Source organism: Engystomops pustulosus, chromosome 11, assembly GCF_040894005.1.
Source record: "Engystomops pustulosus chromosome 11, aEngPut4.maternal, whole genome shotgun sequence".
NCBI lineage: Eukaryota > Metazoa > Chordata > Amphibia > Anura > Leptodactylidae > Engystomops > Engystomops pustulosus.
Window position 1 is genome coordinate 54,591,052 of NC_092421.1, and position 24,774 is coordinate 54,615,825.

The 24,774-nt window shown below is 42.8% G+C and overlaps 1 protein-coding gene across 1 annotated transcript; it reads right to left on the reverse strand.

The window, feature by feature from the left end:
- Nucleotides 1-4,312: 4,312 nt before the first annotated feature.
- LOC140105676 (arsenite methyltransferase-like) lies at nucleotides 4,313-23,534 on the reverse strand. The gene is made up of 11 exons (XM_072129680.1): nucleotides 23,462-23,534; nucleotides 22,584-22,638; nucleotides 20,746-20,873; nucleotides 20,003-20,153; nucleotides 18,525-18,661; nucleotides 16,814-16,883; nucleotides 15,244-15,325; nucleotides 12,343-12,474; nucleotides 8,715-8,857; nucleotides 7,562-7,687; nucleotides 4,313-4,563 (listed from the first exon to the last, which is right to left on the reverse strand). The coding sequence occupies exons 1-11, from the start codon at nucleotides 23,524-23,526 to the stop codon at nucleotides 4,468-4,470; spliced, it is 1,185 nt and encodes a 394-aa protein (XP_071985781.1). The 5' UTR covers nucleotides 23,527-23,534; the 3' UTR covers nucleotides 4,313-4,467.
- Between the last annotated feature and the right edge of the window lie 1,240 nt (nucleotides 23,535-24,774).

Consider the following 24,774-nt stretch of genomic DNA (forward strand, 5'->3'; position numbering starts at 1 on the left):
GGAACGCAGGAAACACAGGAACACAGGAGTTGCAGGAATCGCAGGCAACTCGCAGAGTAGCTTTCTCTCAGGCTGCGAGGAACAAAGATCTGGCAGGGTGTGATAAGAGAGGCAGGTTTAAATAGCCTTATGGGAAATGGCCAGTGTCAATTAATGGCGTGCTGGCCCTTTAAATTTTCTGAGGCTGCCGCACGTGCGCCCTAAGTCACGGGAACGCGTGCGCACGGAGCTAGGCCGGGACTCGGGAGCGGGGACAGGTATGTGGCGCTGCGGGGAACGGGTGAGCCTGCGATATGGGTTGCGGGACCACCCGTGACACCTACCACTACTGATCTACCTATTAAGGTAGATCCGGTGGTAGGTGAATCTAACGTATGTAAGGATAGCCCTTTTTAGGGCTAATTTGAACTTTAATCCCCTCTATCTTTTCTAATCTTTAATCAGGATAATATACAATAATATACACCTCAGAGGTTACTGAGGTGTGGAGTAGACCAGTGATTTTCAACCTGTGTGCCGCGGCCCATGTCACGTGACTGACGCGACCTGACGTCAGGTCGTGTAAGTCACGTGACATGGGCCGCGCGGTGCAGGAGCTACAGAAGATGGGCGGATCGCCATTAGGAGAGAAGTTACGCGGAAGAAGACATCAAGGGTAAGTATATAAGGTTATTATTTGTATAGGGAAGGAAGCTAGGGTCTTTTTTTTTATTAGTAAAGGGAGGCTGAGGCTTTTTATTAGTTAAGGGAGGCCTCTAGGGCCTTTTAATTAGTAAAGGGAGGCTGGGGCTTTTAATTAGTTAAGGGAGGCCTTTAGGGCCTTTTAATTAGTAAAGGGAGGCTGGGGCTTTTAATTAGTAAACTGAGGTGTCTAGGGCCTTTTAATTAGTAAAGGGAGGCCTCTAGGGCCTTTTAATTAGTAAAGGGGGCCTCTAGGGCCTTTTAATTAGTAAAGGGGGCCTCTAGGGCCTTTTAATTAGTAAAGGGGGGCCTCTAGGGCCTCTTAATTAGTAAAGGGAGGCCTCTAGGGCCTTTTAATTAGTAAAGGGAGGCCTCTATGGCCTTTTAATTAGTAAAGGGGGGCCTCTAGGGCCTTTTAATTAGTAAAGGGGGGCCTCTAGGGCCTTTTAATTAGTAAAGGGAGGCCTCTAGGGCCTTTTAATTAGTAAAGGGAGGCCGCTAGGGCCTTTTAATTAGTAAAGGGAGTCCTCTAGGGCCTTTTAATTAGTAAAGGGGGGCCTCTACGGCCTTTTAATTAGTAAAGGGGGGCCTCTACGGCCTTTTAATTAGTAAAGGGGGGCCTCTAGGGCCTTTTAATTAGTAAAGGGAGGCCGCTAGGAGCTCTTAATTAGTAAAGGGAGGCCGCTAGGGGCTCTTGATTAGTAAAGGAGGGCCGCTAGGGTCTTTTAATTAGTAAAGGGAGGCCGCTAGGGTCTTTTAATTAGTAAAGGGAGGGCACTAGAGGTTTTTATTAGTAAAGGGAGGGCGCTAGGGGTTTTTTATTAGTAAAGGGAGGCCTTTTATGACTGTTTTAGTGTCATTTTGTGCTATTTTGGTTGGTGGAGTGCCCCAGGATTTTCTAAGTATAAAAAGTGTGCCGCGGCTCAAAAAAGGTTGAAAATCACTGGAGTAGATGGAGCGGAGGCTACACGCATGCATAGAACACAGGCCAGCGGCTGCGCCATCTCGGCTCCAAACCACTTAAGATGTACATGTACTAATAATGTGAAGCATACACTGGCTACAAGCAAGCTGGATTTGGGATTTTTAGGATCAGCACTTGATTATAACTCCAGCATCTATATACATAGGTGGAGTTGAAATGAATGTTTCCTCTATATATGCTTCTTTATAGTCTTTCCACACACAAGTTTCCTTTACAAAGAATATTTTGCTTTCATCATTAAAGGGGTATTCCCATCCGGGCATTTACATTAAATTGAATTAATTTGCCGTATGTAAACATTTCTTCAATTGGATGTTATTTAAAAAAATGTTACTGTGTGAAGATAATTTCTCATAAATGTAGCCATGTTGTCCCTTAGAAATTAGATCAGCTTCCTCGGATACGATCAACTCACATTTAGGCAGCAGTGGCCAGAGATGAGTCCTGTCTGACCTCCTGGATTCATCAATCATTACTACAGGACGGCTGTGGGGCTTGCAGTAACTCCCGGACATTTCATGTACCAAAACCTTTTGTTTCTTTGTGCAATCCCTCCAGCAGAGGTGGCCGTATCCGAGGAAGCTATCTCGTTTCTAAGGGACAATATGACTACATTTATAAAAATTATCTTCACACAGGAACATTTTTTTTAATAACATCTAATTGAAGAAATGTTTAAATGTGGCAAATGAATTCAATTAAATGTAAATGCCCAGTTGGGAATACCCCTTTAAGTAAACTAATAACTTTGCCTGCTCGTCCACCTGGTTCCCTTTTTCTACATTATCCTTTACACAAGAATTCACATTCCAGTTAAAAGAAACTTAGAAACAAGAATACCCCAGTATGTGCAGAAGTGGCCACACCCCTGTAAATGAGAAGCCTGATTTGCATAATTTGAAACCAGGGGTGTAACTAGAAGAGGCAGGGCCCCAGCAGAATGGGGCCCTTCTATCCACTTAAAAATATACATATTACACTCATATTTGCACACATTTATATACCTTTATACATAAACTTACAGTTCTTTACTAATACACACACATTTATACACTCTTACACACATATGCAACATATAGAGCATACACATATCACACATACAGTGCCATAATCAGACATACATCATACACATACAGTATATGCACATCACAGATACACCCACATATACATCACATATATGTTATATACATATTGTGCTGTACAATGTGTATATGTATATAATGGTGCACATCAGGCCACAGTGGCTGCTATGGCTGCCACCACTCTAGATATGCCCCTATTTGCAACCCATTACACGTAATTAAATCCTGTTCTTTCCTTAAATTTTAGGAATGTCTACCCTTTGGAACACAGCCCAGGGCAAATGCGTTACTTCTGGCTTTTTGGGGCTATTTTGGGGGATTTTTGCGGTGTTTTTGCCATTGACTCAACTTCTGAAAATCGTTGAATAGGTTTGTGTGATTTTTCAATTTACTTGGCTCCGCTCGTGCTACTCTCTTCCTGATAATAGGTTTTGCAGAATGTGGTCTTGCCATAGGGACAAACAATGTCAGCAAGGTTTCAGATTGACATTACATAAAAGTTCTATGAATGGGGAGGGGGTCAGTGAGTTACAGCAGCTAGGTCTCCACTCAGCATCTCTGAAACATCTGGAAATTGTTGGACAGAGTTTCCCTCATGTACACACACTGAACTACAGATCTCTGCAAAGTTTGTTGAAAGGTGAAAGGCTTTGTAGCAACTATATTATATTTCATTCATGCTCAAGAGGAAATACATTTCTCATCCAAAAGTGAATATGTTATATATATATTATTTGTACACAACAAAAAAAACAAAAACAAGGTAACATTTTTATTGAAGATGTCACAAAAATAAATATAATTAATCAGTCATTAAGATCTCCGGCAACTATTCCTTTTCCAATGTTAAAAGAGGATATGTCACCCCTTCTGACAAGTCTGTTTTAGCACCTTACTATATAAACTATATAGATTCAGTTAGAAATGCCTTATTATATTCTCAAAATGTAAATATACACCAAATACTGTCTGTGTTTATGCCCCCCACTACCTTTTCCCATATAGAAAGAAAGCAATGAAGTCATTAGCTATGTGATGATCTACTTCTAATCACCATTTAATCCATAATCTATCTTTATATTATCCTAATTCAGTTATATAAAGGGAACCTGTCATCAGGGACCTCAAGGCAGGTTGTAAAAGCCCATGACACCTGCAGTACAAATCTGCCTCTCTGCCTTTTCTAAGCATTTGCATTACAATATAATTGTGTGCTATAATTTACCTTGCACCCTGACAGAATCCTCTGTGTAGTCACAGGGGCTGGTCTTTGGTTTGGATGCATTTCAAAAAACAACACATGACTTGTCTGTACTGCAGGCTGCCTACACCTTTGTGCTCCTGTACAGCTCCTCCCTCCCCCACCAGGCTGTGATCTCTGTGAAGGAGCAGGAGGGAGTAGCTGTACAGGAGCACAAAAGTGGGGCCAAGATCTGAGGAGTTAGTAACACAGACAACTCACATGTTGTTTAATGAAATGCATCCAAACCAAAGTCCAACCCCTATGACTACACAGAGGATTTTGTGAGGATGCAAGGTAACTTATAACACAAAATTATATTGTAATGCAAATGCCTAGAAAAAGCAGAAAGACATTTTTTCACTGCAGGTGTGATGGGCATCTGTAACCCGTCTTCAGTGAAAATGAGGTCCCTGGTGACAGGTTCCCTTTTAATTAATTATAATTAATTATGACCAAAATCATTTTATTAATCACTCTTAGCAATATCCTTTTGGTCCGCAGCAGCTGTTATTGGCAGGTAAGGGCAGGTTTTTCTGGTCATCTGCTAAACGGAATGGGTCCTTAATGATCACCTAAAAAGAAATATCAAATATCAAGAAAGCTAATTTTTTTATTGCAGATTACAGAAAAGGTCAGCAGGGGCTTAACTATAGCGGTAGCATGGGGCCCCAGCATCTGGGATACAGGGTGTGTATATGCTGTATGAGTGTGTGTGGTTTGTATATACTGTATGTGTGTGTATATGCTGCATGTCTGTATATGGTACTGTATGTATGTGTTTATTTGCTGTATGTGTGTATACATGATGTGTATATTCTCCATATGTGTGTGCATATCTGTATATTTGTAAATGGTGTATGTCTGTGCATATGATGCATGTATGTATCTGTGTATATTCTCTATGTAATTGTAACGTGTATATTCTGTATGTGTATATGATGCATTGGTGTATATGGTAGTGTATGTATGTGTGTATATTCCCTATGTAATTGTAATTGTGTATATTCTGTATTCAAAAGAAGTGTGCTATGGGGCCCAGCATCTCCTAATTAAGCCCCTGAAGGTCAGTACATTTATAATCAACAGGATCCATTGCAACGCCAAACACAATACAGTAAACAGCTTTGCACCCGTACCCATGCTTTGGCTTAGTCTTGTTGTATTGGATTGGCCTAAGCTGCAGCACTGGACATAGACACATAGGGGGGGGGGGATTTATCATCAAGATGCTGAGGCAAAACTGCTCATGGAAACCAATCAAAGCTTAGCTTTCTTTTTATAAACAACTGTGGGAAAGTAAAATCTGAGCTCTGATTGGTTGCTCACAGTTCTGCTCCAAGAGACTTACTACTAACTCTTCCCCATAAGTCTCAAGATCAGCGTTCATCTTTTCTCTAGATCTCAATGTTTAAACCCAGCAAGTTTATTCTTCATCGAGCACAATACAAGGTCAAACTACGATATTGCATATTTACAAGGAACATTCTTTTCTTGTGTTAGTACACACAGTCCCTTTTTTCTATAGACCTCGATAATCCAGCAGTTTGCAAAAAAAAAATATTCCACATCTGTAGAATTTACACTGTTATCATCTGTGGCATTAACTGAAAATGTAATAAATTATGTGTTGTGGTTTTGCTGAGTTAATTTTGTATGATGCATAATGTGGCATAAATAAAAAACTTTTTATTTGAATCTAAAGGAGATTAAGGAGCTCCTATAAAATAAAATGAGGTGTAACTGTCCTGAAGACAATTCTAGGGGTTACCTCTCACCTTCCTAGGGTGCACACGCGCCGGCTCTAGAAGATTTAAATGGCCAGGGCATCGCTGATTGGCACTGGCACTTCTGGTTTTCCTATTTAACCGGCGGCTCCCATCACTCCCCGCCGGATCTTTGAGCTGTTCGCCATTGAGAAAGCTCTCCTGCATTGTTCCTGCGTTGTTCCTGTGTTCCTGCATTCCTGTTCCCATGTTCCTGTGTTCCCGTTTTCTCCTACGTGATCTCCTATTGCTGACCCCGGACTTGGACTCTGCACCTCTGCCGCCTGCCCTGACTACCAGCCTGCTTCTGATCCCGAGCCTGGACTACGATTCGGTACTGTATCCTTGGCTGCCACCGTGGGCTAGTCGCACTTGTGGTACGACCTGGTGGTACCTCGCCGCAGCAAGTCCATCCCGCTTTGCGGTGGGCTCTGGTGAAGACCAGGTGCCACTTAGACTCCGGTCCCAGGTGTCGGCTAGTACCATCTCCCACGGTGGTTCAGAGGGTCCACTGACCCTGAACCCCATCATTTTAAAAGTTTATTTTAGAAGAAAGGAGGTCATGGATAACAAATATATGAAGATTACCACAAGTGTTATCAATGCTTGAATCTGATGGTAGATCTCCTTTATATGAAATCTCTTTAAAGTAGACCTCCCGTCAAAACACAATTTTATCCCTGCTCCAAACACAAAAGCCATAAGTATACAGTCAGGGAAGCTAAGTTGTAAATTTCTTAAAACTGTGTTTCTAATTATTACTGGTAACTGTAGTGGGAGTTCCTGACCCTATGGAGGGTCTGTGAGGTAAAGACAATGCAACCACCCCAAAGTAATACTTTATATAGAGATAGAAATAGTAAAATAATTAAGGGCAGGGTGGGCTCTAGGTACCACTCGTCACTTAGGCACTTCCCTTTTTGAGCCTGTCTCTGGACAGAAGTTCTTGGAGGGGGCAGTGTTCAACCTGATGAATTCCTTGGAACACAGAACTTTACCGTATTTTTCGGCCTATAAGGCGCAGCAAAAATCCTTTAATTTTCTCCGAAATCAAAGGTGTGCCTTATACGCCAGTGCGCCTTATATATGAACTTATACAGAAATGTACTACAGACAAGATGTACTGTACATTTACCAGTGTTTAATAGCTCCAACCCCAGAAATTTCCTGCACCTTCCCACACTGTATACAGGGTCCCTAGCTCCTGAAGTGCCCTGGCACCACAACTAACATTGTGCCCATCCTGCCCTCCCCTAGCATGGAGAGACCGGAGCTGCCATAGTGCCGACCACGAGGCAATCATCATCATCAGTAAAGTCATACCTGACAGCCCTGTAACAGGGGAAAGAGAAAGAGCCACAGGGAACCCCACAGGAATAACACCCTGGCTGAGGAGGGAAGGAGATGGGGCAGAGGAAGACCGCTTAACCCCTGCTGCATCACCCTGCATTAACCCCCAGCAGCTATACCTCTGAGATCAGAGCTCTCTGACACGCTGAAGACAAGTTTCCCGGGAAGTGTAGCTGGCTTGAACTGTGCACAGGTCTGCCACTGCTGGTCATTTTTAGGTACTGCATTTGATCCTGCGCCTTATACTCCAGTGCGCCTTTTATATGAACCTAGATGTCTTAGCAGGCATTTATTAAAGGTGCGCCTTATATTCCAGTGCGCCTTATAGGCCGAAAAATACGGTACTTCCTTTGTTGTTCTTGGTCTGAGTAACACTTTCACTGGCTGAAGTGGGTTTCTGCAGGTCTTCATTGGCTGCTAAGGGAAAGGGTTTTTTTTCGTTTTTTTTTTTAAATACCTTTTCTATGCAGCATTGTCTAGGACTGTTTCCTTTTCCTAAGGGCTGAAATAAAAATTCATCAGAAAACCTGGAAGTCTTCAGGATCCTCCACAATTCTTCATCCACCGATGTAGCTTCTCCTTCCTATAAAGAACAATATCTGACATAAATACAATGCACAGTCACCATAATATCTCTCATACTCTTCCTATACAATATATGAAATGCAATAATTAAAAAAACAAAAGAAATAGGGGGAATTTATCATACATCGCTACCAGGTGAGCGAAAGTATGACGTTCTCCTCTCCCCTTCCCCCTGCTGGGACCTCCATTTATATCCGCTCTCCAGCCGGGCATAGAATTGCACTTTAACCTGCGTCCGAACAAACCTGAACGGGCCTAGGCTAATGCTAGTGTGCAGACCCAATCCACCACCAGGCACACCCCCCCCCCCCCCCCCGCCACCCCACTGAACCAAATTGGTGTGTGGAAGGTAGGGGAAGTTGTGAAAATAACTGCAATACCTGGCTGTGCACCAGCAATTGCTATTATTTTAGGGCTTGTGCACCAGGGAACTGCTGTACAAACCCTGATAAATGACCCCTACTATACTTATGGCCACAAAAGCCAAAACTTACTGATTACCATAGCCTCATATGTCAAGACCCAGTCAGCTTTTATAAATTTTAAAGGGTTTTTTAAAGGAATTTACTACTTATGATCTATCATTAGGATAGGTCTTTAAAAATCAATAGGGGTTTGATAACCTTTCTGCCTACCACATGCTTGAACTAGCTACACAATGTCACATGAATAGGTCTGTGCTGCAGTAACCAAGCCCAGCCACTACACTGCATATGGAGCTGTGCTTCCCTCCGGGGCATAGTGATCAGCTGATTGGTCAGACTTCCACCAAGCTGCTATTGATCTTGTTCTAAGGGAATGTGATAAGTAGTAAACTTCCAATAAACTCTTCTAAATGAATCATGTGTATGAAGTGCGGTTATTTCAGGGACTACATATACATAGGAGCTGTACAAAGAGTCCAACATAAAGTAGCACAAAAAAAATTGCAAGCAATGATGCAGCTTTTGATGGTGGTGCAAATGAGTTCTCCCCTATAAACAATTATGTATACCTACTGCATGGCAGCACACAGGCACTTGTACCTTAAATGTGAAGTTTGTATCAAACTGAATTTCATCCTCGCAGCCTGTGATTCCTCCATTGTATATAACCATACCCTTCTCCTTTACAGAATCCTCTGGAAGCTTGAACAAGCGAAATGTAGCAGAGACAAACTTGAGGTCACCTAAAAACACCCGAAAAACACAAACCAGATTTTATAGCATGACACACAGAAAAGAGCTCTTTTGATACATCGTGGCTTGATATGGTAGATTTTATTTTTTTGTGTAAAATTGGAATGTGGCTGCTTACAGTTTTGTATTTGGAAATACTCCAAAAAATGCTTTTAATCTGAAATTATGCAAGACATTTGTGTACCTCTCAACATTTGTTAACCTGTTGAGGGATAAAGGAAGTACGTGCAAGTACGTAAGTTCTTTAGGTGTGTTCTTAAGTTAAATTTATATGTAAGTCACTTTGTGCGGCCATCAAAACAAGGATTATTAATAAAGCATCATTACAGACACCTTACAGCCTGGGATCCAGAGATCTTCACCAGAGGTCACAGGGAGCAGAGAGGTTTGTCTGTAACTAGGGGTCATCTATAAGTCGGGTGTCCTTAATTGGGGGACTGCCTGTACTTTCAAATGGCTTTTCCAGGCTCTAAGTGTTATTAGAAAATTCCTAGGAAAGGCGATAAACCGTCCATTAATAGGTATTAGTGTGGTACTGAAGCTCCGGCTCCATCAGCTTATTGAGCCTATGGGTGGAGTGGGAAGCAGAGTGCTCCCTCCGCGCTCCCTTTTATTTCCCTTAAAATGAAACCTATAGACAGGGATGTCTACCACAAGCAACACCACCGTGTCCAGGAGGCAAGATTGGCCGGGTCAGGATGGACAGAGGTGACAGGTTGAAGGGATGAGATCTAGTGTCTGTGTAGGCTTCTATGGCCACATGACTAAGCTACGTCACTCTGCATCTGACAATTGTTTTAACATCCTACTTTGAAGAAATGTATTCTCCATAAGAAACGGAAACTATAACGGCTGGGAACCCTGATCCACTGAGACTTCTTCTCTGCAAATAAGACCTTACTCATGATATGATCTGGGTCTCACTGAAATCCCCTAAGCTCATACTCGCTGTAAGTTAAAGGGGTATTCTCGCCTGGGCATTCACATTCAGTTTGATAAATCTGCCATACATAAACATTTCTTCAATTAGATGTTATTAAAAAAAATGTTACTGTGTGAAGATAATTTCTCATAAATGTAGTCATGTTGTCCCTTAGAAACGAGATAGCTTCCTCGGATACGGCCACGTCTGCTGGAGGGATTGCACAAAGAAACAAATTGTTTTTGTATATGAAATGTCCGGGATTTACTACATGACCCACAGCCGTCCTGTGGTAATGATCACTGAATCCAGGAGGTCAGACAAGACTCAATAGCTGATGTCTGGCCACCGCTGCCAGAGTGTGACGTGGTCGTAACCGAGGAAGCCATCTCGTTTCTAAGGGACAGAATGACTACATTTATGAGAAATTATCTTCACACAGGAACATTTTTTTTAATAACATCCAATTGAAGAAATGTTTATAAATGGAAGATTAGTGAAACTGAATGTGAATGCCCAGGCGAGAATACCCCTTTAAGGATAGGCTTTCCTTCCACTATGGCAACAAATAAGCTAATTCCCATGCCCCTTGTAATGCCATAAATTTTTCTTGCCAAAAAATACCCAGTTTCTAAGTATCTGCTGGATATATAACACAGAGCGCTAATTCATTCTGTAGCGGAGTCTAATGTCTCAAGGTTACAGATGGATTTTTGCATTGAAGGCTCCATTTTTTTTCTTGCTCGTTACGTAAATCATTCAGATAACATATCAAGGTCTCTGGCTGGAGTGTGGGCTGCAAGATACCAGATGGGAGTCAATGAAATAATATCAAGCCACAAAAAGCTTCCAGTGTTTGAAGTTACAGTTATCGTAGTTGTATTGGTTTATGGAAATGTAACAAACTATAACAGAACAGGTATCCCTCTTTCTCCACTTGGAAAGGGCATTTCTGTCTCATGAGATATCTTAAGAAACTTTTTGTACAACAAAAAGTACAAGGAGGAACATTAGAAGTTAAGTTGCTACTGTATGTGGAAGTACTAGGCTACAATTATGAGGTTAGAGCTAAAAGTATTAGGTTAAGGGGAACTCAACACTTTGAAACCAGGAGCAGCTAAGCAGATTGTACATAGTGTACTATCTGCAGGCAGAATGTTATAGAGCAGGAGGAGCTGAGCAGATTGTACATAGTGTCCTATCTGCAGGGTGCATATTATAGAGCAGGAGGAGCTGAACAGATTGTATCCCTTCTTCAGGTAGAAAGTTATAGAGAAGGAGCCGAGAAGATTGTACATAGTGTCCTACCTGCAGGCAGCATGTTAACGAGCAGACATAGCTAATCAGATTGTACACAGTGTCCTATCTGCAGGCAACATGTTATAAAGAAGAAGGAGCTGAGCTGATTGTACATAGTGTCCTTTCTGCAGATAGAAAGTTATAGAGCAGAAGGAGTCGAGAAGACTGTACATAGTGTCCTACGTGCAGGCAGTATATTAAAGAGCTTGTGGGGCTAAGAAGATTGTACTTAGCTCTACCTGTTTCATAACAAGCCCAGAGCTATCTTAGGTAGGTGCAGGGCTGAGCCCTCTTCATACAGAGGAGGGGTTTGCTGCATATTAGAGCAAACACCCACTGCTTATGCCCTCTATTGATGCTAGCACAGATTATGGGTAATAACCCTTCCAATGTTGCCACCAGCATTTATAAGATGGCAGTGCGTGGGCCCCGCCATCTGTGTTCCGATTTTTGCTTCCCGGAACGTCATTGGGGAGGGGGGATCAGTTGCCATGACAGCCTTGCGTTTTCGTCAGATCCAAGGCTGCATAGCATATCCAGTTTTGTTACAATGAGCTGATTATTGCCTGGGGTGAACCCCAAAACGAAAAATAGCCCACAAATGTCCGAAACGCTACTTTTACACCATTTTTCATCACATAAAAAATGTAATAAAATGTAAACAAAAGGTCGCACAGACCTCAAAATGGTAGCAATGAAAACATTGTCTCATTTCTCAAAAAATGACACCTTATTAGTGTCAGAATATGGCAAAAAGAATAAACCAAAGAATAAAGCAGCGGTGTTATTTGGAGCACACAGTGAAAGACGTAAAAACTGAACCCGAAAGAAGGTGCCGCAAATGCGTTTTTTTGCCAATTTCATGACACTTGGAATTTTTTCCAGCTTTCCACTACACGGCATGGAATAATAAATAACGACACTGAGAAGTACAATTTTTTACGCAGAAAATAAGCCCTCACACAGCTCTGTACACGGAAAGATGAAAAAGTTATGGATTTTTGAAGGTGACAAATTAACAAAAAAAACCTTTGTCCTTAAGGGGTTAATAAGAAACATTATTTTTTATGAGATAAATATGACTGCTTTCTTCCAGCAATAGCACCACACCTGTCTATGGGTTGTGATACTGTAGATCTGCTTAATTCAAGCTATGGGAATGTAGTGTAGCACCACCACAGGTGATGGACACGGTTTTGTTATCTCATCATGGCCAACCCAGCAGGATAATACCTACCCAAGCTGTAAGCTTACCAATGATGTCCTCTAATTCTTTATTGTTCACTGTGATATAGCTGGAGGTCACTAGACGTGGAGGGCTAAAACCAATCTCTTCAGCGATTAGATACAGTTCACTCCAGGAAAGGGCTCCGCTAATGCATTCTCCTAGATAGACAAGGAAAGGAAGAAAACACCCGAATTGCTTTCTAACAGTGAAGCCCAACCATAAGTAACAGCAATATTGTATAGGGAACTGAAAAGCCAATCAGATTAGCTTTTCAATGCACTAAGGACGGTACTTACCCTTTGGTGCACCTGTTTATTTCCTTCAACTATTTACTCCTGCAGTGGATGGCAATCAATGTTTAGTGTGCAGTTCTGGGTAACACTGGTAAAACGTAGAAAGTAGAAAACATGGGCAGAGGTGAGTTAGGCTATACCCATGGGTGCACTAGCAGGTGAAGCTATGTCCATGGGTGCACTAGAAGGTGAAGCTATGCCCATGGGTGCACTAGCAGGTGATGCTATGTCCATGGGTGCACTAGCAAGTGAAGCTATACCCATGGGTGCACTAGCAGGTGAAGCTATACCCATGGGTGCACTAGCAGGTGAAGCTATGCCCATGGGTGCACTAGCAGGTGAAGCTATGCCCATGGGTGCACTAGCAGGTGAAGCTATGTCCATGGGTGCACTAGCAGGTGATGCTCTGTCCATGGGTGCACTAGCAAGTGAAGCTATACCCATGGGTGCACTAGCAGGTGAAGCTATACCCATGGGTGCACTATCAGGTGAAGCTATGCCCATGGGTACACTAGCAGGTGAAGCTATACCCATGGGTGCACTAGCAGGTTAAGCTATGCCCATGGGTGCACTAGCAGGTGAAGCTATGTCCATGGGTGCACTAGCAGGTGAAGCTATGTCCATGGGTGCACTAGCAGGTAAAGCTTTGTCCATGGGTACACTAGCAAGTGAAGCTATTTCCATGGGTGCACTAGCAAGTGAAGCTATGTCCATGGGTGCACTAGCAGGTAAAGCTTTGTCCATGGGTACACTAGCAAGTGAAGCTATTTCCATGGGTGCACTAGCAAGTGAAGCTATGTCCATGGGTGCACTAGCAGGTGAAACTGTGTCCATGGGTGCACTAGCATGTGAAGCTATGTCCATGGGTACACTAGCATGTGAAGCTATGTCCATGGGTGCACCAGCAGGTGAAGCCATGTCCATGGGTGCACCAGCAGGTTAAGCTATATCCATGGGTGCACTAGAGGTGAAGCTATGCCCATGGGTGCACTAGCAGGTGAAGCTATACCCATGGGTGTACTAGCAGTTGAAGCTATACCCATGGGTGCACTAGCAGGTGAAGCTATACCCATGGGTGCACTAGCAGGTGAAGCTATACCCATGGGTGCACTAGCAGGTGAAACTATGTCCATGGGTGCACTAGCAGGTGAAGCTATGTCATGGGTGCACTAGCAGGTGAAGCTATGTCATGGGTGCACTAGCAGGTGAAGCTATGTCCATGGGTCCACTAGCAGGTGAAGCTATGTCCATGGGTGCACTAGCAGGTGAAGCTATGCCCATGGGTGCACTAGCAGGTGAAGCTATGTCATGGGTGCACTAGCAGGTGAAGCTATGTCCATGGGTCCACTAGCAGGTGAAGCTATGTCCATGGGTGCACTAGCAGGTGAAGCTATGCCCATGGGTGCACTAGCAGGTGAAGCTATGTCCATGGGTGCACTAGCAGGTGAAGCTATGTCCATGGGTGCACTAGCAGGTGAAGCTATGTCCATGGGTGCACTAGCAGGTGAAGCTATGCCCATGGGTGCACCAGCAGGTGAAGCTATGTCCATGGGTGCACTAGCAGGTGAAGCTATGTCCATGGGTCCACTAGCAGGTGAAGCTATGCCCATGGGTGCACTAGCAGGTGAAGCTATGTCATGGGTGCACTAGCAGGTGAAGCTATGTCCATGGGTCCACTAGCAGGTGAAGCTATGTCCATGGGTCCACTAGCAGGTGAAGCTATGCCCATGGGTGCACTAGCAGGTGAAGCTATGTCCATGGGTGCACTAGCAGGTGAAGCTATGTCCATGGGTCCACTAGCAGGTGAAGCTATGCCCATGGGTGCACTAGCAGGTGAAGCTATGTCATGGGTGCACTAGCAGGTGAAGCTATGTCCATGGGTCCACTAGCAGGTGAAGCTATGTCCATGGGTCCACTAGCAGGTGAAGCTATGTCCATGGGTGCACTAGCAGGTGAAGCTATGTCCATGGGTGCACTAGCAGGTGAAGCTATGCCCATGGGTGCACTAGCAGGTGAAGCTATGTCCATGGGTGCACTAGCAGGTGAAGCTATGTCCATAGGTGCACTAGCAGGTGAAGCTATGTCCATGGGTGCACTAGCAGGTGAAGCTTTGCCCATGGGTACACTAGCAAGTGAAGCTATGCCCATGGATGTACTAGCAGGTGAAGCTTTGCCCATGGGTACACTAGCAAGTGAAGCTATGCCCATGGATGTACTAGCAGGTGAAGCTATGTCCATGGGTGTACTAGCAGGTGAAGCTATGTCCGTGGGTGCACTAGCAGGTGAAGCTATGTCCTTGGGTGCACTGGCAGTTGAAGCTAAGTCCATGGGTGCACTAGCAGGTGAAGCTATGTCCATGGGTGCACTAGCAGGTGAAGCTATGTCCGTGGGTGCACTAGCAGGTGAAGCTATGTCCTTGGGTGCACTAGCAGTTGAAGCTAAGTCCATGGGTGCAACAAATAAGTGATTTGCTAAGAGCTTCAGAATTTTCTCTAAAATGGAAAACTTGTAAAACTTTGGAAAACTTATAAATGCTTTACAAAATGCTGGTTTTACTTGATGGGAGGTTTATGACAACTCAGATAACCTCTCCACCTTTACATTTAGTACAAAGTGTCTTTGACCTGAACTTACCCCAAAGCACTTTATTCTGCTTTAATTCCTCAGGAACTGGCTTGTTAGAATAGACATCACTAAAGTAGATCTCGCCACCATCCTATGAGACAAAATGTTCCCTTTACAAGTTGTGACATTGAGGATACAAGATAGCAGACCCAGAGAGATATCTAATTGATTCTATAATAAGCAGAAAATATTTCATCATGAATTACAAGAATGATGGTTGCAATAAGCTCACATCTAGAATGCCCGTATTCACAAATGGAAGGTGCATCTACTCCGTATGACTCCACTGATAATTCTACAAAAATTTACAAAATCAACCAGCGGTGTCTGTGCAAGCGAAACAAAGTAACTATTAATTTGTAAATGTAGACCATGAGAACTTTTCCTACTACCTACATCTGTTCTTAATATATAACAAAGTTTTACTCTTTGCACTACCCAGTGGTGAATGGCATGAGAAAGTTGATGCCAGGGATGTACTGAAACAAAGTACAGCGTTCACCACTAGGGTGGTGTAAATTTATCATCTAAAGTCATACTCTACCAATAGTGGCCACCCCATATTAGAGCTCACCTTCCATTTTGCTCCTGGGGTCCTTGTTGCTCAGCATCCCTGTTGGTCTATGGTGGTGTAGGGGGCATGTCAGTGACTAATAGACAGCTACCCTGATAACATTATTGGTACGGGTGAATCAGGTTAATTTTAGTAAGTGGGTTCTCCATGCAGTGACATGGGTGGGTCACCTCCATACTGACATCAAGTGTGAAAAGACATTGGCGCACATTACTAAAAACAGTGCAGTGTGTACTATGTGCAATTTTCCTGTTTAGTTTGCAGGGGACGCTAGATTCATGATATCTGGCTCCAGTTCTTCATAAATCTGGCGCTCCCTGCACTGCCCCAGCAGAATGCACCAACTCTTTTTTGGCGCACCTTTAACATGGGGCACTTGTTCCGGACCTTGCATGTTAAATGTGGTGCACAGTCCGACCGTGCAACGGAACATCTCTTTCAGGGATGAAACATGTGTTGCGGCTGCACTATTCTTCACACGACACAAATTTCTTCAGTGCAAGGGGCGTTCCGGTGCACAGTCAGACTGTGCAACACATATTTAGCGTGGACCGTTTTTATATAAATGTGCAAGCAGTTTGCACATGAAATAATGAGCAAAGTCTGACAGAAAACTGGGGCAATGACCTTAGTAAATGTGCCCTTCTATTGTTAAGCAATATATCCTGCCACAGGTGTAACCAGGGTCCCTAAAAGCCAAGTCCAGCCTGCCTTGCAGCCACCTGAAGATCTAGGAGCCAAACCAAAGTGATGTCTAATTATAGGCAGCTATATACTATATGTAGCTGGGAAAGGAACTTACAATAGGACACCACTGGAGCTATCAATTAAAGGGATTGTCAGGAGGTTGAAAAACTACCTCTGTAATTAGATTACTCATTCCTCCAGTACATTTGTAGGAATGCGCTACTTAGGACCTACTACAACTTTCCTTTAAATAAACAGTCTATATTCAGCAGAATACAACAGTCATGTTGGTGATGTGAACAATACACTATAGATTACCTTTAACACTCTGTAAGCTTCTCTTAGTACAGATCTCTTATCAGGGGAAAGATTGATCACACAATTAGATCTACAAGGGAGAGAAAATGTAAGGTAAAATGGTTTTACCATATAAATCTGTGTGTCCATCACAAGATCAGGGCGGATTTTTACCAATTGGAAATAAACAATGAAGATTTTATTGCTTGACAGTGTAAAAACCATAAGGAATTGATTCTATAACTATTTAAAGGGAACCTGTCACCAGGAATGTGTTTTTTAGCTGGTGATAGGTAGGAATAAACTCTGCAATAATGAGTTTTGAAATGCATTTGTCTGCATTCTAAATTGTTTTAGTACTTTATAGAAGTATATTAGACATTAGCCGGCTCCAGCTAGTCACAGGGGTTGGGTGCAGCTCCAATGGTCCAAAACACTGTCTCCTCAATTCACCCCCCCCTCTCCTCCTCCCTCACCCCCCCCCTCTCCTCCTCCCTCACCCCCCTATCGCAGCCTCTCAATTACCCTACCTACATCTGCTAATCGAGGAGACCACAACATGAGCCGTTGGAGCTGCCCCTGACCTCGCTGTATGAAGCTGGCAAGGTGCCAGGTAATGCCTAATATACTTTTAGAAAAAGTATATAAAATAGTAGAAATGTTTATTGTGCAGGGTCAGATGAGCATATCTGAACCTGCAATATTCAGACAAATGTTCAGCATTTGGGCTCTACCACACTGGTAACACCCGTAATCAGCACTGGCGCTGATCATAGGGGGTTAACCCTTTCAATGCTGCCAACCAAGCCGCCTTGGCAAACCTGAACTTTGATGTGTCACTAGCAATAACCAAATTTAATTTATGAACACTATTATACCCCTTTAAATGATTTTAGCACCCACCTTCCCTTGTAATAAACAATGGGTTGTGGGCCCAGTGTGCCACCAGAACAATTTGGCTTGGAGGCTAATACCAAGGGCACAATCCTTTAACCCTTTGTTCACACCCTTTACCTGTCAGTAGAGGACTCCTTTATCTCAGTAGTACCAGTATTAGGGGCAATTGGGCCAGTTGGGTCAGCACCAGTGGGTAAGGCAGAGAATAAGTACAGGGAGAACAGAGTACCCTAAGCGGTCCCCTACTTAGGAACACCCGACTTACAGACGACCCCTAGTTACAAACGACCCTCTGGATTTTGGTAATTTACTATACTTTAGCCCAAGGCTACAATATACAGCTGTAACAGTTATCACAGGTGTCTGCAATTAAGATTTATTGTTTATTTTGGTTCTTATGACAACCCAACACTTTTAAATTCCAATATTCATAGAGACCCAAAAAAATGTTGCCTGGAGCTACAATTATAAAATATACAGTTCCGACTTACATACAAATTCAACTTAAGAACGTAACCTGGGGACTGCCTGTACAGGTACCAGCAAAGATTAAAATGGCTAGCTACGGTAGTCAGATCTAGCTAGCGTGGTCACCATGAATCAGCATGACTTTGTTGAGACGGAGTTGTACAACAAAGTTTGAGTCAGGAAAAAGGGAAACAGATAATCCATGAAACAAACACATTTGCGAAGATCTAGTAAGCCAGGGACCTGTGTTGCTGAGGCACCTTATGTAATGGATGCACTGACCCGTAAAATTTTATATTAATACATTTAGTAGCCAGGATGGCGAGTATCTCCCTGGCCACGACCAGGGAGACCTTATAATACTTACATAACGATGTCATAACTTTGATCATCTATGCCTGAAATTTTGAGATTCTCAATATATCCATTCACAAAAGTTGTATTTGGTTCACTGTATCCAAATTTTTCCATGTGATAGTCAATATATTTTCTGGAGATTTCAACCTGAACACAAAGAGAGTCATAGGGGGACATTTATCATGCGCCAGAAATAATAATAATTCCTTTATTTATATGGCGCACACAGATTACACAGCGCTGCACAGAGCTTGCAAAATCAGCCCCTGTCCCCAATGAATCAATGAAATCCCCGCTCCTCTTGCGCTGCCGGACACATCATGACGTTCCCGTCTCCTGATGTTTCTGCAGGGCAACTGCACCATCAGACAATTTTATGCCTGACATAGAACTGCGCTATAGCCTGTGAAAATTCCAGCCACAAGTGCACAGGAACGCCCCATGCCAGTCCACTCCGCTGCCATCCGCACCCACTTTGCATTGAGAAGGGAAGTGGTTAAAGGGGCTTTCCCACAAAACAAGTTAGGCCCTATCCACAAGATATCTCAGTGATGAGACCCACACAGATCACACGATGTACCCCCATTGGACACCTCGCTGACCCATTCAACTCAATGTAGCTGCCTGAGATTGCCGAGCCCCGTACTCAACCAGCTGCTCCACTACACTCCACCCTATCCTGTGGATAGGGCCTAACTTGTTTTGTGGGAAAACCATTTTAATAATCACAATTACTGGCAGATTAACGCTTATTTCAGGGTTTGTACGCCAAAAATCCTGATAAAAGTCTCCCGTAGAGTGAATATTATAAATGAAATGTTAACATATGAAAAAGGATAACTTAAAGAGGAATTGTCACTATGAATTAGTGCCCCCATCCAAACATACCTACTAAATCTACTCCCCGGCCCCTTTCTAAAGCAGTCTATTTCATAACCCTGGATTTAATCAAAATTCATTACTATAGCATACTTATAGGTCCGATCGATGGACTAGCGGTCCGGCGTATTCATTAGGGGGCCGTCCAGGCACTCCTCTTTCTTCACAGGCCGCCACTCCCCCGGGTTCCAATTCTCGCCCTTGCGCACTAGATGCCGGCGATGATGGCATCCAGCACTCAGCGTGACTAACTGCGCATGCGCCGCTCACTGATGTCTCCTTTCATTGAAGCTGGCAGCAATGCTGACATCTATTGGGCAAGCGCTGCCGACTTTGTCCTCTTACGGGGACTTACTGCACATGCGCAAACACGAGAACTGGAAGCCAGGGGAGTGGAGGAGGCTGGCACGGCTCCCTTATGAATATCCCCAACCGCTGGAGCAGAGGTCCTTCGACCTCTTATTTTATGGGAGGTCACAGCATGAAGGTACATTTAATAACCTTTGGAATTACACAGATCAATAAATTTGATGTCTATAGAAAGGGGCTGGGATTAGGCAGATATATTTGAATGGGGGGCCTTCTTTAATGTATAATGGCAAATCTTACTTGCTCATCAGTCATGTCCACTCCAGTGACGTGTCCCTTGGGTCCCACCAGCTTGCTTAGCATGTAACAGTCTCTACCACTGCCACTGCCCAGATCCAAAATCCTGCATCTCTCCAAACACTCTGGTACCACAAGTCCACAGCCATAGTAACTATAGGGGAAGAACAGAAGTCCTTGATTATGTCTTTAAGTTTGTGCTGGTACAAAGGTTTTAGAAAGGCGTGGAAAAATGTTTCTAAAAAAAAAATACTAGTGTTGTACTGCTTTTTCTAACCATCCTGGAAGTAGAGACAGGGTATGAAATATCCTTTCCAGAATTCCCTCTGTTATATGAAATCTCACCCAGTTACCTATAAAGAAATGTCCTCCAAAAAAAAGGCGACAACTAGATTTTTTTCTGTAGTCCGCATTCCCAACTATGGTTTAAACTGCCTGTATTTCTGGTTCTGTTGCTCACAGAACCACAAGCCTGATAGGGTTTGAAAGATGAGATTCTTATCTTTATTATGTAAACAGCATGTTTATTGGTACTATACAACAAAAGATAGGGGTGACTGAAGTGAAAGTCAAACTGAAGCCTTTAAACTTGACTTATTTTAGCCAAAATACAACCACATAAAAAAATAAACTACCACCTTACCACTCCTATTCTAAAACCATTTTTACTTTGCAGCATTTTCCACTCCTGCCTAAAACATTTGCACAGTACTCTCTATACATTATATTTTCCATGAATTACTTACCGAGAGGAAACCTCTTCATGAACCTGGGTCAGTGCATCCCGTATATATTTCGGCACTGGCTTGGATGGGGTTACACACGCATTAGTTTTCAAGTCTTTTGAATTCTTCAAGTATTTCCCATAATATTCCTATGCAAATGGTAGAAACACATGACCAAACAACAGGATGAAAGATTGTATGCAAATGAGCCTGAGGGGCTCCAGGTTCCATTAACAACTATGGAGCCTGGAGCCCCTCAGGCTCATTTACATACAATCCTTCATCCTGGTGGTAGATGGCGTTTAAAGGTATAATACATTTCCGGGTAAGGAAGAAGATGAAATGTAGGGTCTGAGTATTGGGCGTCTGGTAAGTTATTGGAAGACACTTTGCCTTCATCATAAGTCTGGTTACATCATTTAACCCCTTCCCGACGAGCACCATACTAGTACGGGTCCCGGTGCATGTAGAGGGCTCGCAGGCTGAGCCATCTCCATAGCCGGTAAGTGTAGCACCGATCGCGGGTGTTTTCCCGACTATCAATGGCAGCAATTCTGCCATCTTACCACGGATCGTCGCTCCCCGTGACGTCTTCTGAAGACCTGTGGCTGTCTTGTTTTAACCCATTCATTACAATGTGCTATCAGCACATTGGGGCAGATTTATCAAGCAGTCTAAAAGTCAGAATATTTCTAGTTGCCCATGGCAACCAATCACTGCCCCCCTTTAAAATATTCATGAGCACTGGTAAATTGAAAGCTGAGCTGTGATTGGTTGCCATGGGCAACTGGAAATATTCTGACTTTCAGACTGATTGATAAATCTGCCCCATTGTAATGAATGAGGAGGAAAATCCCCATATACTGCCATACTGTAGTATAGGTTAAAGTACCCTAGGGAGTCTGAAAAATAGTAAAAGTAAAAATTTAAAAATGTTTAAAAAAAATATATTATAAAAAAAAACAAAAAATTCATATCTTTCCCTAGAACTGATATACCGTAAATATTAATAAACAGTAAAATTAAAAACACATTAGGTATCGCTGGGTCCAAAAATGCCCGATCTATCAAAATATAATAACGTTTTTTTACGGGATTTAAACCCCGTGATAGAAAATAGCGTCTAAAGTCGAAAATGCCACCTTTTTGCCATTTTGAAAAATATAAAAGAAACTATAAAAAGTGGTCGTCCAGTCCTAAAAAAAAAATGATAGCAATGAAATCGCCATCAAAAGTCGCAAAAAAATTGCACCACCCACAGCTCCATACACCAAAGTATGAAAAAGTTATTGGCGGCAGAAGATGGCAAAAAAAAAAAAAAAAAAATTTTTTGTATAAGAGGTTTTAATTTTTGTAAATGTATGAAAACATTATAAAACTTATACAAATGTGGTATCCCCATAAACATACCAACCCAATGAATAAAGTAGACATGTTATTTGGGGCGCACATTGAAAGCTGTGAAATCCAAGCCCACAAGAAAACGGCACAAATGCGTTTTTTCAACATTTTCACTGCATTTGGAATTTTTTCCCGACTTCCCAGTACATGGCATGGAATATTAAATACTGTCAATATAAAGAGCAATTTGTTATGCAGAAAATAAGCCCTCACACAGCTCTTTATGTGGGAAAATAAAAAAGTTATAGATTTTTGAAGCTGGGGAGTGAAAAATGGAAGTGAGAAAACTAAAAAGGGCCAGGTCGTTAAGGGGTTAAGGTACAGTGTGTGAAATATGGTACATCAAATGTTTGATAGGTATATAATTACAGGCAAAATTTGTTTTGTAAGTTTTATAGTGAATTAGCATAGTAAGTGGCTAGCACTGTGTTATAGCATTGGATCACGGTCATTAGTACCTTGACATCTTCGTGGGTCTGAAGACCTTGGGAGCTGCAGCTGGATGTGGGAGAACTAGACAAATCAACATTAAGAGGACATTAGACATCTTCAAGGCTTAACCTCAAACCACACAACGCCTTCATACTTTACCTTTGTATCTAATCCGTAAAAACAAGATATCAAGACTGTGTTTTCCCAAGGTTAATAGTGTAATAGAGAACCTGTCACTAATAGATAGATAGAAAACCAGCAGGTCCTTATGTAGCTGGGGCGTCACCATGATGGTACATTGCTGCAGATGAACCAGAGCTCCTCACAATATTTAGCATTGTACAGAGTCATATCCCAGCCATCCATGCCCATCGGTGGACTACATCTCCTTGAAGCCCTGTGAAATCAGCTCTGTCCTACTCTAATGTATATTCCCTCTTCTTTCTTAAAGGGACAGTTCACCCACTATTATGTTGCCAGCCAATCCAGCCCATCTTTTTCCCAAAAATGCAGCTCACCAGTGTACTTAAAGGGAACCCGTCACCAGGTTTTGCCCCACTAATCTACAAGCCCTCATGAAGAGTATGAAAAGTCCTATAAATTCTGAAAAAATATATAAAGGCGGAAAGTATACAGGAAACTTGTATAACTTCTCAGTATTCCAACAATAACGTGTATTTGCTGAAATGGGAATAACCCTTTAAATTGTTAAATACAAGGATCCCCCTCCTGTAGGGAGTGACATTGTTAGGCTGGAGACACATGCATAGCTTACAGATTTTATGAGCAGAGTCAGGAAGGAGAAGTAAAGGTCCTATGAATTCCTGATTTTGCATTATAATCTGCCATGTGTCATTTCATGATAACTTGTGCACATCCACAAACCCCAACAAAGACATTTTACCTGCAATGTGACTGGGACATGTCGCTCTGTAGCTGAAGCTTCCTCCATCCCACAATGCATTGCATCTTTATGGTCCCCTCCTCCAAATGCATATGAACTGAGTGAACTCACAAGAGACCTTTGCCATGCATTGTATAAATTGTACACAATTGCCTGATACTTTATGGAGGATTCAGTACATTCCTGCACTTGTACAGTTATACAAGTAACAGCTGGTGACTAGCAGGCAATGCTGGGACTTCTAGTTCTAGTTTTAGGGTGCATTCACACATTCAGTTTTTTAAGCCAAAAGCAGGCGTGGATCAAAGCGTGAGAACATATCATTGAGAGAAGCTGTTCCTCCTCCGTTTTCATTCCTCTTCAGGACATCAAAAACTGAGAGGCTGCAGAGGGAATGTCACTACAAAAGCCCCCCATCTTCGTTCTATAATATCTAACAACATGTTTTTCATATCATATTAAAGAAAATAATATTATATTTCTAATTGCATCATTACTATAGAGTCCAAGATATGAGCATTTGAAAGGTCATCCCTTTTCAGCTTCTAAAAGTGACTCATCTCAGGCAAAATATGACTCTTCTCTGCGCATTTTCACATGACTTTGGAGGTGATTTTTATAGGTGATATTTAACATAAAGAAAGCAATTCTAGAAAAGATATTTCATACTCTATTGCAGGTATAGAGCATAACCTGGTGACACAGTCCCTTTAAAGGAAATCTACCATCAAAATCCATCATGATACACAAGGGACACTTCCACACGTCGCGTTCTTGCATCGTTTTTAAATGAACTGAAAATGGATGAGCTTTTAAACCCGCTTACCATGCGTTTGGCTGGTTTTAATCTGTTTCACAGCTGCCTACACTTATAGAAATGAAGATAAATGGGTTCAAAGCCGCCAAACACATTGTAAACATTCAATACACGTCCAAGAATGTGACGTGTAGCAGCACCCTTAGGCCGCGGTCACACGATCCGCTAGGCGTCCGTTCATAACGCGACGCTAGCTCACAGGGGGAGGTCCTCGGCCCGAACGCACATGCGTTAACAGGGAAACGCATGCGACTGATAAGCCGATCGCATGCGTTTCCCTGGAAACGCATGTGCGTTGGGGCCGAGGACCGCCCCCTGTGCGCTAGCATCGCGTTATGAACGGACACCTAGCGGATCGTGTGACCGCGACCTCACTTACTTATATTTGTTATCCATGGCCTCCTTCCTTCTAAAATTAACTGATAAAATTTTGCTAATGTGAAGGGTTCTGGGGGCGTTACCAGAGACCCTCCATGCTGCTGCTTTACAGGCTGTT

Excerpts from the sequence above, each read along its gene's own strand:
- LOC140105676 (XM_072129680.1), bottom strand. The coding sequence starts at position 23,526 with ATGCAATGCATTGTGGGATGGAGGAAGCTTCAGCTACAGAGCGACATG. Across the intron at positions 20,154-20,745 it reads CATGAAGAGGTTTCCTCTCG|TTACTATGGCTGTGGACTTG; the intron begins GTAAGTAATTCA and ends CTTCCCCTATAG. Across the intron at positions 16,884-18,524 it reads CAAAGTTATGACATCGTTAT|ATCTAATTGTGTGATCAATC; the intron begins GTAAGTATTATA and ends TCTCCCTTGTAG.